General features: G+C 42.9%; 1 protein-coding gene across 1 annotated transcript; it reads left to right on the forward strand.

Annotated features, from left to right (window-relative positions):
- Positions 1-5,093: 5,093 nt before the first annotated feature.
- On the forward strand, positions 5,094-13,733 carry igbp1 (immunoglobulin (CD79A) binding protein 1). Its single transcript, XM_075480827.1, has 3 exons — positions 5,094-5,799; positions 8,879-9,214; positions 12,802-13,733. Exons 1-3 carry the CDS (start codon positions 5,320-5,322, stop codon positions 13,072-13,074), a joined length of 1,089 nt encoding a protein of 362 aa, XP_075336942.1. The 5' UTR covers positions 5,094-5,319; the 3' UTR covers positions 13,075-13,733.
- Positions 13,734-15,966: the final 2,233 nt, after the last annotated feature.

A 15,966-nucleotide genomic window follows, 5' to 3' on the forward strand; every position in this document is an offset into this window, starting at 1 on the left:
AAAAGTTGTGTGCGCGCCCTTGCGCCGCGCGAGGATTTTCTAGCTTGCGACGGGGGGCGTGGCGGAATTTTGGGACACGTGACCGTTTGCGCCATTTGCGACCAGCTAGTATGGGCGAGGTCGCGCCGAGTATGAATCAGCCTTAAAGGCTGATTCATACTCGGCGCAAACGCGCAACTGTTCTGGCTCGAGAACCATTAATGACGTCATCGAAAGCGCCAGCCCCTTCACAGTTCCTTCAGCTCATAAGCGCAGTTTGCGCCGAGAATGCGTCACATTTGCAGTTCTCTCCAGACCAGCGAGCGTCACTGTTGAGGAAACAAGCTGAAAAGCACACGAAGAAAGCATACACAATGCCACCTGTGGTGTCACGTCAGCAGAGGCTGGCACATCTGATGAGGAATGAATTTACTCTGGGTGTAGAACTGTATATGTATCTCAGAGCTAAGCGGCTGCGGCAAAAACAGAAGAGAAGGTGGAATGTTCGTCTTTGTAACAAGACGAACTTTGTCAAACGTTGTCCCAATGTAACTTCATAGACGTGTCGTACAGATGTTTGTAGAGGGGCACCCTCTCGGTCACCGCGGTCTCTGCAGTGTTCATTTTTTTTTTTTGTTGGTCAGCTGTTTCCAGTTGAGCGCGCGTGAAGTCAGAAAAAAAGTTGTGTGCGCGCCCTTGCGCCGCGCGAGGATTTTCTAGCTTGCGACGGGGGGCGTGGCGGAATTTTGGGACACGTGACCGTTTGCGCCATTCGCGACCAGCTAGTATGAGCGAGGTCGCGCCGAGTAAGAATCAGCCTTAAGCGCAGTTTGCGCCGAGAATGCGTCACATTTGCAGTTCTCTCCAGACCAGCGAGCGTCACTGTTGAGGAAACAAGCTGAAAAGCATATGAAGAAAGCATACACAATGCCACCTGTGGCGTCACGTCAGCAGAGGCTGGCACATCTGATGCGGAATGAATTTACTCTGGGTGTAGAACTGTATATGTATCTCAGAGCTAAGCGGCTGCGGCAAAAACAGAAGAGAAGGTGGAATGTTTATCCTTTGCAACAAGACAAACTTTGTCAAACGTTGTCCCAGTGTAACTTTATAGACGTGTCGTACAGATGTTTGTAGAGGCGCATCCTCTCGGTCACCGCGGTCTCTGCAGTGTTCATTTTTTCTTTTTCTTGGTCAGCTGTTTCCAGTTGAGCGCGCGTGAAGTCAGAAAAAAAGTTGTGTGCGCGCCCTTGCGCCGCGCGAGGATTTTCTAGCTTGCGACGGGGGGCGTGGCGGAATTTTGGGACACGTGACCGTTTGCGCCATTTGCGACCAGCTAGTATGAGCGAGGTCGCGCCGAGTAAGAATCAGCCTTTACTAGCTGGTCGCAAATGGCGCAAAGGGTCACGTGTCCCAAAATTCCGCCACGCCCCCCGTCGCAAGCTAGAAAATCCTCGCGCGGCGCAAGGGCGCGCACACAACTTTTTTTCTGACTTTGCGCGCGCTCCACCGGAAACAGCTGACCAAGAAAAAGAAAAAATGAACACTGCAGAGACCGCGGTGACCGAGACGGTGCCCCTCTACAAACATCTGTACGGCACGTCTATGAAGTTACATTGGGACAACGTTTGACAAAGTTCGTCTTGTTGCAAAGGACGAACATTCCACCTTCTCTTCTGTTTTTGCTGCAGCCGCTTAGCTCTGAGATACATATACAGTTCTACACCCAGAGTAAATTCATTCCGCATCAGATGTGCCAGCCTCTGCTGACGTGACACCACAGGTGGCATTGTGTCTGCTTTCTTCGTATGCTTTTCTTTGTCCGGTTCTTCAGCTTGTTTCCTCAACAGTGACGCCCGCTGGTCTGGAGAGAACTGCAAATGTGACGCATTCTCGGCGCAAACTGCGCTTATGAGCTGAAGGAACTGTGAAGGGGCTGGCGCTTTCGATGACGTCATTAATGGTTCTCGAGCCAGAACAGTTGCGCGTTTGCGCCGAGTATGAATCAGCCTTAATTATGACTATGGAGGATGGGAGGGACGGGCAAGTTACGTTGGGAACGAGTTTTTCGCCAAACGGAAGTGGCTGAGGGGGGACGGATATCGGGCACGTGACGTCACTACGTGAGCGGCGGCCATACTGGAGGCTCAGAACTGTTTTGTTTACATTGTTTTCCACTGCGCGCAGACGTACTCCCGCCTGGTCTCGGAACTTTCTTCGTTGGTTTATCTATTTTACTTATTGTCTTTGCCACTATGGTCGCACGTTGCTGTGTCGTGGGGTGCAATAGCGTAAGTCGTGACAGCAATGGGGGGGAAATCGTAAATGGTTTATCTTTTTACCGGTTTCCTGCTTGGAGGCGCACCCACGGAGACCAAGTGTCCGAGATAACAAAGCGTCGTCGACTAGCATGGATCGCTGCTGTAAGACGACCAAGCATAACTTTCCACTCAATCCCGGTGTCGATGAGAGTGTGTTCTCTGCATTTTCATTCTGGTAAGTTACAGACTTTTGTGTGGTAAATATCCCCGCCTTCACAAGAGGACACTGTCAGTTGGAAGCAAGGGATGTCTCAATGGGTTAAAAGCGGAGGACAAATTTCGTGTGTATGCATGTATACATGACAATAAATCTGATCTTAATCTTAATCTAATGTGGAAAATACAAGGAAAATCCATCTCCAAATTCACATGGAAAGGGCGATTGGAACTGTCAGAAACAATACACCTTTTTGTCAGCAAAAGTACCTATCAACATAGTTTTGCCATGCGAAGGTGAAGACAAAACATTCTTTGACAAGATCGTGTCTGTATGTTGTACTCTGACCACCATGAGCAGGAGTGTTGTGCAAAGTTGAAGTCGTCTGAAATAAATATGCTTTGAGATACAGCCAAGTGTGTGTGTTTCATTATTTATTTACAAGTAGAGTAACATGACAAAAGTGTAAAGTGTCATTAGAATTGAAACTGTTGCAAAGTAGAAGCACTGACACCACATACTATATACGCAATTATGTCCGAAAGGGTGAACTTAGGCAGTAAATCTTCGTCGACAATCCATTCCTTGCTCGATATTTCATAAGGGTCCAGTCCGTTTAAAACGCCAATCTTCTGTATGTACCGATCTCTGGCTTCCTTCTGTAATGTATCCCGGTATATCCCACATCCTTTCTTCGATTTTAACATGCTTTTCTCTCACTTTTCTCTCATTGGGCCTCATGCAAGAACATTTTCGTATTTTTATTCTAAATTTCTCTCACTTTTTTCGTAAGAAGGTCTCGTACGAACACGCCACGTCAGATTCAACAAGCGCTCTTAACTTCGGAAAAAGTGTGTAAACGACCTGCGTAAATGATGAATCACACTCCTGCGTATCTTAAGTTCACGTGCACGAGGATAGTAGATTTGCATACTCCACGCCCTAAATGATACCATATAAGGCTGTGCTTCCTCGCTGCTGGGCCAGGAAGTGTTGAGTGCTGAGAATACGGGCTCTGAGATTAAAGTTCTGCTTTCAGAGATCCAAAAAGGAAAATCTGTCATTTTTAGCAGTGTCAGCAGTGGAATTACGGGACCTGCTAAAGTGAAGAAATGGGAAGCAATTACGAGTGCTGTTAATACCATGTCAGCGAAATAAAAAAATAAATGGTTTCATATGAAAATGGCTTAAAAAAAACGTCTCGCCCTGGGCAGGCGATCGATGACTGCAACTAAAGCCGTGCAATCAGCTGTTGCCTCATCATGATGGCACTTTGATAGGGTGGTCTATGAGGGGGGTCCTCTGGCATCACGCCTTCTGGTCTGCCTGGGCTGGTTCAGGTAGTGGGAGACCCTAGTTCATGGCAATATTGCGCAAATCTGGCATGCCTTCTCTGGGCTATTTGCCCCCCGCTGTATTGAGACATACTCACCTGGCCTTCAGCATTGCGCTCCACAACGGCACGGATGTTTTGATGCGTATATGTGTCTCGTGCTCCAATTATGATTGGCAGTCCAGCCACGGGATGAAAGTCCCTCTTAATTTGTACTTGTTGGACAGCGGTGTATGGGTATTTGATGTACTGTGGGTGATAAACTGATGAGCGCTTTGATGACCAAGAGGAGCGCCCTGACTCACAGAGGAATGGGACACCCCCGATCTGTCTCCAATCTCCCTCTGAAAGCTTCAAGGGGCCAAAAATCAAAGGGTGGTGAGGACCTTACGTGTGGTGGAATTGGGTTTGATCGGCGTGTTTTTCTCTGGAATTGTGGCTCTAGCAAGCTGCATATTAGCAGCAGCACAGTCCTTGGGAATCTTAATCGCGATCTCAGCCATTAGTCTGTCCCCACACGGTCTCTTCCAAGAGCCTGACGCACTAAGGCATCCAAAAGTAGCAAGTCAGCCGCTGGTTACGCTTCCCGTTATATACAGATTCAAATTAACCTTCGATTAGTGCATTCTTTAAGTCAAACAGAATAATGTCAGCATCATTGTTGGGTATAATGTATATATTTATTTATGTTTTCTTCAAAGTAATTAAATATACAATCCATTAGTCAAGCAAACTTGATTTGAATAACAGCGGACTATTTTACGAAACTCCTACGACAGGTCTGGATCACTCGTAAATTCTGTTCGTACCTGAAAGAAAACGTAAAATACGAAAAGATTGCTGAATGCGCAAATTCTCTTAAATCACTCGTACGGACGATTTAAGAACAAATCTGTGCGTACGAACGCTTCTTGCATGAGGCCCATTGTTTGGTCTTTGATCTCCGTCTTGCCTCAGGGTTTGTTTACGAGATTGTGCCTCCAATATGGCGACCATATCCCAGAATGCAACGCGTGTGCCCGAGCCCTATGGCGAAACGGACTTCGATCCAACACCATAGACTTTAGCGTTTTGGAATTTAGGAAAAAGCAAAAAAAAACAGCATTCAGCTTTTGGTATTCTGTTTTTTTCCCCGACAAGACTAGTATAATTATGATGTATAATATAAAAATATAAAAACAACAGTTCGTTTTCATCAGAAGGTGTGGTTTCATAAAATCTCGAGCGCTCTGATTAGCTGGTGTGCTGCCAGTTGACTGTTTCCTGACTAAACAAATGGGCGGAACCCTAACACTCTCGTTTCTGATTGGCTAATGGGCTCAAAGCGTAAATTCAGCACACTGTCCATAAAACAGGCTCCGATAAAGATGAGAGAAATCAGTCAAGGGAATTTGGCACGATTCTACAAAGGGCTTGTTCTTCTCACCCGAGCCTAGCGACAGGGTCACCCCGTCTGAAGAGTCTGTGGTGGTGTCGGTAAACAACGCCTGTCGTAAAACATCAGAAAAGGACCAGGAAAACATTACAAGATGGCGGAAAGTGATAACGGCAACGGTGCAACACAGCCATTAAATATAGAGTCGGAAGTTTTCAAGTTATCTGAGATACTAGACCGTGGCTGGAAAATATTCGAGGACGTGGACAGTACAAACGAGCCTCTTGGCTCCAACAGTGTCCAGGTGAGGGTTAAACGCGGTGTTGACATGTTGGAGGAAGCGTCTGGAATGGTTGCTCAGCTCAACCTGTTCAGCCGCAACGAAGAGCTGGAGGAGATAGCTACAGCCGACCTGAGATATCTGCTGCTGCCGGCTCTGCTGGGAGCGCTTTACATGAAGCAAACCAGCCGGGACAAACGACTGCAGATGGTCCAGAAAGCCCGGGTTTATTTTATGGATTTCTTAAGAAGATGTCACGACTATAACGTTTCACAGTTTGAACTGCCGCCCAACGCCGCGAATGAAAGCACAGTTCACGAGGAAGCATCTGAAAATGGATGTCCCAAAGCGAAGGTAGGTGGCTTAGAAAAGCAAACCTGTACGATGTAACCAGTAACACGGGTGTGAGAATTTCCACTCGTGCTTTTTGGTTTAGACAAAGGGCCCAATCAAATCAAATAAAAAAATCAAATCAAATTTATTTGTAGCGCATTTCATGTACAACACAATTCAAAGTGCTTTACATAAAATAAAAGCATTGCAGCAGGGAGTGGAAGAAGAATTAAAAATGCATAAAGGAATATAAATATAAACAAATAAAATGAATTTAAAAACGAGCAACAGTCCAGATAAGTTCAAAGATATCGTGCAGATTTCATGCATAGACACATGAGAAAAGAAATGTTTTTAACCTGGATTTAAAAATGTCTCCATTTGGTGAAAGTTTAATCTCCTCTGGCAGTTTGTTCCACTTGTTTGCAGCATAACAGCTAAATGCTGCTTCTCCATGTTTAGTCTGGACTCTGGACTGGACCAGCTGACCTGAGTCCTTGGATCTAAGAGCTCTGCTGGCTTTATATTCTCTGAACATTTCACAGATGTATTTTGGGCCTAAACCGTTCTGGGAAATCAAACAATTGACTTGTTCAAGATTAAATGTTCCTTGCCTGGAAAGTGGCTTAGAAACTACTTTTCTAACAGATGAAAAGGTGAAATTGACCTACAATTAAAGCTTTTATGATCAGGCCTATACTGGGTTCAGTGGAATGGTGGCAGTTGGGGGGAGGATGGGGGACAGGTTTGCAAAAAAAATGTTTAGAAATATGGCAAGTGTTCTCCTGAATGCTTGGATGCTGTTTTTTTTTCTAGCAGAACTTTGCATTGGAAGAAGATGAGCAGTGTTACCGACTTCCCCTGTCAGTAGATTCAGTGTCGTGGCTGCTCAGTGAGTGTACGGCACCAAAGAAAATACTGTCAAACATGCATATGTGGCTGGCCATCATAGCAAAGAGTATGCAGCTATTCACATAAACTACCAATCTCAAGAAATAAAAGTAATTATTATAAAAATCAACTTTACATTTGGCTTCAAGGTTAGAAAAGTTCTCAAGTGGATTGATCTCTTACACACATTAATTTGCTTGCTGTGGAAGACTAATAGAAAGTCTCATCGGATAAGTTGCATGTTGTCATGCTGTTCTGTTAAAAGCTTTGAACTTTGAGCAGAATTGGAGGAATGTGGTGTACTTGTTAGTTGAATGTGGTTGTGTATAAAGTTCGATGCCATGGTTGAGGTAAACTCACTAAAGCCCGTGTCCAGTGTACTCGATGTGAATGGAATGTACATCATCACCACGTTTGCTTTAAGATGCATGCTGCTGTTGAACACAAATGATTTAATTTTTTTAAGGAATGGTATTATTTCACTGGCAGTACAGCAGCTTCTCTTTTCTTCCATCAATCTATGCCCATATTCAAGTGAATTATTTTAACCCCCCTGGACTCCACTCTGTCCCACTCCTCCTCTTTTCAGATCTGTAGTACTAAATAACTCGTTACAGTCAGAAAGCATACAGTAAATAACCAGAGAGCTCAGACCACACACCAAACTAACAGGAAAATATCTGACTGGCAGTTTTATTCTCAAATCCTTTCATTTCCCTCATCTGCAGTTGGACCATGGACACCTGGCAGCTGTTGATCCCTCTTGCTGGTTGGTTAATAACCTCCCTGAGAACCCGTCACATATCGGCTCCATAAGCTGTCGTTCCGTTCCTGTGTTCTGTTTCACTTTATAGTGACTAACGTTAAAAACTGTTGATCATATGGACAATATTTCACTAATGCTAGTTTTTTTATAAAGGCTGATACTGCTGTACTGATGGTGCATTCAATAACACCTGGGAAATCAGAATTTTTAGATTGTAATTTGTGAAATTTATTTTTATTTAAGTCAAATTCTTTGCCAGGATATAAAATACTGGCAGAGAATAATTAGCTATTATATTTTATTAGTTAACTAATTTCAAGATTTGTTATTAACAACCAAGCAAAAAGCAACATCGAAGAGTTTCAGCTTCCCACTTCTGGTGTACAGTGAATGCAGCATCATCTGGGGGAAGAAAAAAAAGAAAGGGTAGATCAGATTTTTGTGTGAGGGATTTCAGAGTAGTTGGCACCTTACCTAGCCTAGCAAGCCAGACCCCTACAGCAAAAAGCTGTACAGGGGTCTAGTGACGCTGGATAGCAGTGTGGGCGGGATAAACGGTTGTCTGTCAAGTTGCCTCTGCACTCAACGCCACGCAATAGGATGGCACAACAACCAATCAGAGCGATGAAGAAGGATTACGTAGTCAGCGCGACGGACCAACGGAGCAAGCTGGTAAATTAAAGTTTTACCGTACCCGGTGGGCAAAACTCCGAAAACGTCCTTTTTAAAAAAAAAAAACTAAAGTGCAGTTATTTGTTCGTCTCACAAAGAAAACTGTATATCTAAATGTTCTAGAGTCGCTGCCAAAGCCAAATGGAAAGACTGTTGGCTGGGCGCAGCCATTGTTTACCTCTCTCTGGAACTACACACTGAAGCGTCGCACCTCTGTCGTCAATAGGTAGCCCGGCCTCCGACCCCGCTCCTCACGATTTGATTGGCCCGATTAAGTTTCGATTTTCAGCCTCGCAAAACGACCACAACTGACTAGATTGCGCCCGGGGGAAAATTCAATTTGCGATCGATAGGGGCGTCTAGATTTCTAGGCTACACCTTACCTGCAGTAGGCAGCGGTCAGAGCGCTCTTTGTTTGGAGAAGCAGGGAGGAAAGAGCGCGTTTTCAATTTCATTTTTCAACAGATCAAAGGGCAAAGAAAGTGCTATTTTTTTTTTTTTAAATCATGATATTTATTTATTTATTGTAATAAGTCCCATGGATTTTTTTTTTTTTTAAATATTTAAAATGTTTTATATTTGTTTGTCTGTTATTGATCTGAGTAGTTCAGGTTGATGTAAGTGTACATCACAGGCCTTTGTAACATTTTTTTATTTTCAGCACAAATGTATTTGTATGAAGCTTATGTAGAGGAAACACAGAGGGATCAATGTGACTTAGATACATTTCAAACATAAACTGATAATGATTATTTCTACTTTATGTTTCAGTCTGTCTCTGTAAATCCATCAGACCTGGTTGCCATGGCAGCCAAGAGGCAATCTAAGATTGAGCAGTATCGGCAGAAGAAGGAGATTGAGGCCAGGCTATCAGATGTGCGGCGAGTGGTGGAAAGCGGACAGGCCGACGATGAAGTCAGCCGAGATTTTTACCTTCTGAATGTCCGGAGATGGATCACCGTATGTCTGGAGGAAATAGAAAGCATTGACCAGGAGGTGGAGATACTCCGAAACATGGATGTTCTGAAGCAGGGCGCTGCCAAGCAGCCAACTCAGGCAGGCAGGCGGCCCATGAAGCCCTTCATCCTCACCAGGGATGCTGTTCAGGTGAGCCAGCTGCCACTCAGCGTGCCACTTTGGACTGTTCTGTGTCCATGAGTCAAACTGTCATAATCAGAAATGTGTATCTAAAATATTTAAATGAGTAATTAAAATTTTAATGCCAATAGATGCAACAAAAATACAGTGGAAACCGCTTATAGTGGTCACGGATATAGTAATCAACCGCTTATATAGATCAAAAGGCTTGGGACGGAATCATTTCTATACAAATGCTGTTTAAATAATTTGTTTATAGTGATCAAGAAATCCGCTTATAATGTTCATTTTTTTTTTACCATTTTTATGAATGTAAATGTAACCAACCTGCTCATCAGCATTTTATGGCGTTAAGATATTAACGGTCTAGAGATGATTACTCACTTTCCCAGAGGCCTGGGGTAAACAGTAGAAATGTTTACTGGTGACTCCTGTGCTTTCTAAGGTTGTGCTCTCGAGCCCCCACTCTGAATTACACCTCAGAGATTCGTTTAACACACACTGCTCATATTTTAGCTGATCAATCACACAGAAATAAAACAGAGTGAAACATTACGTAAGTTATATTAAACTGATAACCATTTATTTGATCCCATAGTTGAAAATGATAAGCCCAAACACAATGGCAAGAAATGCAGGACACTGACAAAACAATACACAAACAAGAAAAAGAAAAATACCCGGCCGGGGTTAAGCAAAGTTATTGTGGGTACCCTGATGGCGCGCGATGGAGCTCATACCGTCCATTGACCTGAAGCGCTTACTCACAGACAACCGACAATGTAATCCACCTCGTATCCACAACTGCAACATCCACCGACGTCACCCGAGTACCGACGTCATGACCATCCAAGGCAACGGTTTTCTGACACGAAGTAGCCTCCTCTGTTGGTCTTAACACCGCGACCCGGTCTTAACAGGCTAGCGGAGTCTCCGTAGTTGGCCGTTCGTTAGATAGCATTATCCAACTGTCAGTGTCCAACGGTAGAAAGTATCCAACTGTCAAACGGTAAAAAGTAAACTAAACTTCTCAAACGAAACATAAATCAAGAACTGAAACCAAACGGACACAGAAAGACGAATGTGTCGAACTGCTCTTTCTCCTAAACGTCTGTAGTTGACATGTTGACTTTAAAATAACTAATTCAACTCTTTTCCAACTCGGCATCGAAAGATGTCTCTCCTGTTAACAATCCCCTCGCACGCTCTCCCCTCCGTTCCCATGACAACCTGGTTACCCTGTCAACCGAACAGCAGGCCGTGTAGGAAGCTATAATACTCCGTCAACAAAATAAAAGTTCATATAACAAGTTGTCTATAATGTTAGAAATACAATACATTACATTAGATGCTTATTAAAACTCTTGTTTAAAACATATATTAGTGCACCAAAAGGAATGCCAAGCTTCGCCCCAGCATCTCGGCTTGCTGCCCGGTGTCAACTCGTTACATTAGCTAGCGAGGCAGAAGCAGACGTCCAGAAAGGGAGTAAAAAATAAAATGGCAAAAAATAATACAAATTCGGTTTTAGTAATCAACCGCTTATAGTGTTCAAATTGGCTCTGGACCAACGTGATCACTATAAGCGGTTTCCACTGTAATAAGATTCGTTTAGATGCTTATGTGAAATATATTATTTCTGCTTTAATTTTCAGCTGTATTAATTTAACTTCGTAAATACCTCTATTTATTTACAGTTTCTTTTTTTCCTGTATTATTTCCCCCTTTCAGGGCCGCACAGTAGTGTGGCCATTAGCACTGTGCCGGTTTCCATGTGATTCATGAGGACGGGAGGGAGAAGTTGAACTTTTATTTTATTATGACCCTTGGTGATTAAAAAAATATTCTGTGTTATCTCATAGATAAATAGTCTGAGCTGTCTGAGATCAACTTTGTGTAACAATGTGGTAAAACCTTACCACATTGCTTTAAAGCACATTTAGTAGAATATGTATTGAGCATTTGTAGTTTAAGTGTTGCAGACCCTCATCACAGCTGAGTGTCAGTGTGGTTGCAGAGTGGTCGTCTTTTCTTCGGTTTTTAGGAATTTCTCCTACATTTCTGTAACCGCGTGACGTTTCCCATCACGGTGAAGGAAAGGCGTTTAGGCAGAGACTATAGGGTGATGGCATATTTTCCACCAGACCTTTGGTCTGCATGATTGTAGCAGTCAATGATAATTATTATTATAACAGTCATCCTTCATATCATGTATCAGATACGTAAACATGAAGGAAAACTTCATTATTCCAGAGTGAAAGGGGATATTGACCCAGTGCTGGTGCTTTGCAATAACAGGTGCCAATAAATACAAATACATCTCATGCAAACCTTGATTTTAAAAAGTAGACATACAAAATATTACTGAGGATAACATCTAAACCCACAGAATTCTTCAAACTCAAAATAAAATGGAAAGAAAACGCAGCCTTTCTCTAGTGCTGAAAATGTTGCTCCCCTTAATACTGATTGAGGACCTTCTTCCATATGTGTGACGAGTCTCTCAGAGCATCAAGGTGTCTGTTTCTCATTCAGCTGGACACACAGTTTGAAATCCTTCATCTTTGGGGGTAGTTGCAGGACGCAACACAGACTGCAGGCTGCTATGCCTCTCTAGAAAACTTGAAACGTTTGTTTTGCTCAGTGAGCTTCTAATTATTGATCCTGTCTCCATTAATAAGAAACCATGAGCTTATTTGATAAATCAAATGCTGCAAGCATTGGTGGAACTTTCGGTGTGTTTAGTGTCGATTCCCAAGTATTCTCAGGGTACTTTACAGAGAAACTTAAGCTCAAGGCCGATTTAAAGGTAGGGTAGGAGATCCTGGATTTTGAGTCCAGCCAAGCTGCATTTTGAAAATACACAGGTAAAAAGTCCCAACCCTTTTCTTCACTTTCCCCCCGAAGGCACGCCTCTAGAGTACATGAACGAGCACGAAGGTGCACGAGCGCTGTTCTGACAGCAAGCATCGATCGTTGCCGTATTTAGTATTTAGTATATGCTAACTATACGTTTAATAATGCTAGGTGCTAGCCAAGCTGGCTCTAGTTTAGCTTCCTGCCAAGCTTCTCGTTCACGGAGCAGGGTACGCGCACAGGGGAGGGAGGAGCAGATTGCAGTTTGATAGACGGCATCAGAATCCAATCATTGTGAACGGACCGTTCACAATGATTGGATACTGTTTTTCCTAGATTGTACGTTCTAGAGGCCACTAAAACTTTTCATATTTGTGTCAAAACTTTTAATTAATTGGTTGCAATGGGGGTGTGAAGAGTATTTCAAGCAATATGTAAAAAAATGTTCCAGAAAAAGATCCCCTACCCCGCCTTTAAATGCAGTCTCATTTGATCAACCCTGTCTACATCATCAAATTTCCAGCATTCAGCTGTGGCCTTACTGTCTGTCCTGATATGAGCCATTAGACAGCTTATACACATAAATTTGACCGGCAGAGAATTGCATAGATATGAGAGTTGCTGGTAACTGGCCACAGCTATCGGTGTGAGTCGCTCATCGTGTTATCTGTTTACGTTCTGTTTTTTTTCCTTAACTTGTTCTGTTACCACGTGTCCGAATACTTTTGTTGTGTCCGCAGGCTCAGGTGTTTGGGGCCGGTTACCCCAGCCTTCCCACCATGACAGTGGACGACTGGTACGAGCAACACCTACAGTGTGGAGTTCTGCCAGAGCAGGGAATACCCAGGAGGGTTGCTGCGGAGGAGGACACCGACGCAGCGGACAGGGAGGAAGAAGAAAAAGAGAAAAGGGTGGAAAATGATGACGAGGAGTCTCTGCAGAAAGCCAGAAACTGGGATGAGTGGAAAGATGATCACAGCAGAGGTTATGGAAACCGCAAGAACATGGGCTAACTCATCCCCAACACAGTGGTGTCCTCACAGGCGTGTTTCTCATCCTCTAATTATCCAGGAAGCAGATGCTCCACATATTTCTGATCTTTAAAACTGTTTGCGTAAAAAGATCACCAGACCATGAAAGGCATCGCAGCTTTGACCTAAAAACCTGTTCATTAATCCTTTTATCTGCTAAGGTGACAGCTGAGTTAGTCATGTGCTTATTGCCGTCAACAAGATTTTACAAATGCTCCCAACAACTGGAACTGGGAACAGGAAGGTTGAAGAACCCGCTACATCTTATTGCACACCCAGATCACTGTCTTTGGAAATGTAAAGTAGGACATAGACATTGAAGTGTTCCCTTCCTGAGTGCCTCCCTTTTAAATTGAGTTCAATTTAAAAAGGTTCGACTGTGGTGTCAAGTTTTTGAAAATTGAATGAAAATCTGTCACAGCTGTATGAAAAGGCTTTCCCATTTACATGTCCACAGTGGTGGGGGAAAATAGTCAAGTCATAGTATACAATTAAACCATGAACTGTTCTTGTTTGATCCCTCAGTCTAACAAAGATGACGTCATTAATGCTGAAAGTTTGTTGTCAACATTTTACTGTTCTATCTGTCAAAGCTGGAGCTGAGATGCCAAAGCCAATAAAGATGGAAACCACCGCTTCAATTCTTCCACTTCTCCATGACTAAGATGAATGTTTTTATAGTCTCCGGCTGTGAGTTTTGACTCTGTCAAATGTTTCCTTGTGGTAATGTGTGACGTATGAATATCTGAACATCTGCATATGTTGCATGTTTAAATGCAGATTCTTCAACACCCACTTGTTGGTCTGGGTTGGGATTCCCTTCATAATAACGTTAGATGGCAGAAAATGTCCTGAAGATATCATGGAAGATATGTTCAGAAAAAGAGCTTGGAACCTGTCTTGCCATGTTTCCAGAAAACGCAATCCACCATTTAGTGTTCTGTTGTGTGAGTCCAGACCGAGACCTTCGCGTTGCATCCATAACCCTCCATCTGCAAGCGACCCAAACGTGTCGGCATCATGTCTGGATTTTACAGATGCTATTCTCAGCACATTTAGGTCCACTTGGTAACATTTGCATGTAAATAGAAATGCTGCCTCCACTGAAAGTTTTTTTTTTTTTTTAGAAATAAACCCACAGGTTTATGCTGCCATAGTGGTCTGACTAACCAGCAATCCACTCCTGGGATGAGGCCAAAGATTGTCAACTCAAACTGAGAGGCATAGTTCTCTTCTGCCTCAGGCTTCTTGCTTTTTTCAAAAATCTGCTGCAGGAAATGACAATTTCTGAATTCTTCCTACTTGACACTATTGTAGAGGGGCAGTTGCTATGTCCTGGGTTTAACACCTTCCTGGGAGCATTGATGGGTTTCAAGAAAAGCAAGCAAATGAGTATATATTTTTTTTTGTTTGTTTGTTTTTTCTTTCCCTTTCCCAGAGTGTTAAAAGCACACTGTGCTTGTTGGTACAGCGCCTGTCAGTAGATATTGTCTTGAAATTTTCAGAATCGGGCAGGATTAGCAAAGAGAGCCAAGCTAATCATGGCTCACACCAGGGACAACAAAAGACTACATTTATCCCCACCTAAACCTAGTCCAACTGCAATTTCATAGCTGAGATTTGTATGAAATTATGCAATATGGAGGATTTTTGAAAAGAGAAATGGACTTGTTTGATACATGAACATTGTTCAGATTAGAAAATATGATCAGTTAGATAACTGATGCAGTGCAAAAATCAACCAAACACTGAACATGCCGACTGCAGGTAAGACTTGATGAGAAAACTTTGAGACGATTTCAGTTATGTCATACGATCACAAATTATTCAGCCCCCGTAGGGTGCGAAATACAGGACAGCTGGACATTGTAAAGCTACAGTCGACTGTTGAAATATTAAAGCTTTTAGCAAATTTTTAAAAAAAAGAATTGTAATCTAAATACTGTGTTGTGCCAAACACATTTGCTTTGCTCCGCTGGGGTGAGGCGCAGCGGTCACATCTAGGGGCCAGCAACCCCCCAGCCACCACAGACCCCAAACCAGCTGGGGCCTTTCTGTGTGAAGTTTGCATGAGGTCCCCTTTTATGCATGGGTTCTCTCTGGCTTCCTCCCACCGCCCAACATGGATGTTAGGTTAACTGGTGATTCTAAATGGACCCTTGGAGTGAGTGTTAGCGTGGATGGTGGTTTCTTCTCATTTCTCTGTGTGACCCTGTGATGCACTGGTGGCCTTTCCAAGGTGTACCCTGCCTTTTGCCCAATGACAGCTGGGATAGGCTCCAGCACCCCGCTACCCTGAGCTGGATTAAGCGTGTATAGAAAATTGGATATTAATATACATCTCTATATATACGTATTAAATACATATGTTTACATATTATTAATATATGTGTGTGTATATAATATTAAAAATCCAAAGAAATTTTAAGCACATTAAGAAATTTTAATTTCTCAAGCAAGGTGGATAGACAAAGAAGAGTACTGCATATTTCTTTAGAAAAAAATAAATATAAAAAAAAAAGTTTCAAGATTTGAGACTCTAAGCTTAACACTGAAGAAATCTTTTGCTTTTAATTTAAACTTTATCCCTTTTGTTTTCCCTAAGGGAGATGCTGCTTTATTCCATCATCTTATTCAAGAATGGATCTATGAAATAGGGGATCATTTAAAATGAGTGTGGTTTAACTGATCTCTGGCTTTTTTTGGAACTCCTCCAACAGAAACCAGTCTTCTTGAGCCTTTGGTAAACAGATTTGGGTTTATATCCCTGAGCATATCAATTTATCAATTCCAAGATTTTTAATTGAAGCAACAAGTTCTGTGCATTTTATAGTTCAAAGTTGTTATCAAACTTTTTTCATTTGAATAAATGTA

This window comes from Odontesthes bonariensis, chromosome 13 (assembly GCF_027942865.1).
Source record: "Odontesthes bonariensis isolate fOdoBon6 chromosome 13, fOdoBon6.hap1, whole genome shotgun sequence".
NCBI classification, from domain to species: domain Eukaryota; kingdom Metazoa; phylum Chordata; class Actinopteri; order Atheriniformes; family Atherinopsidae; genus Odontesthes; species Odontesthes bonariensis.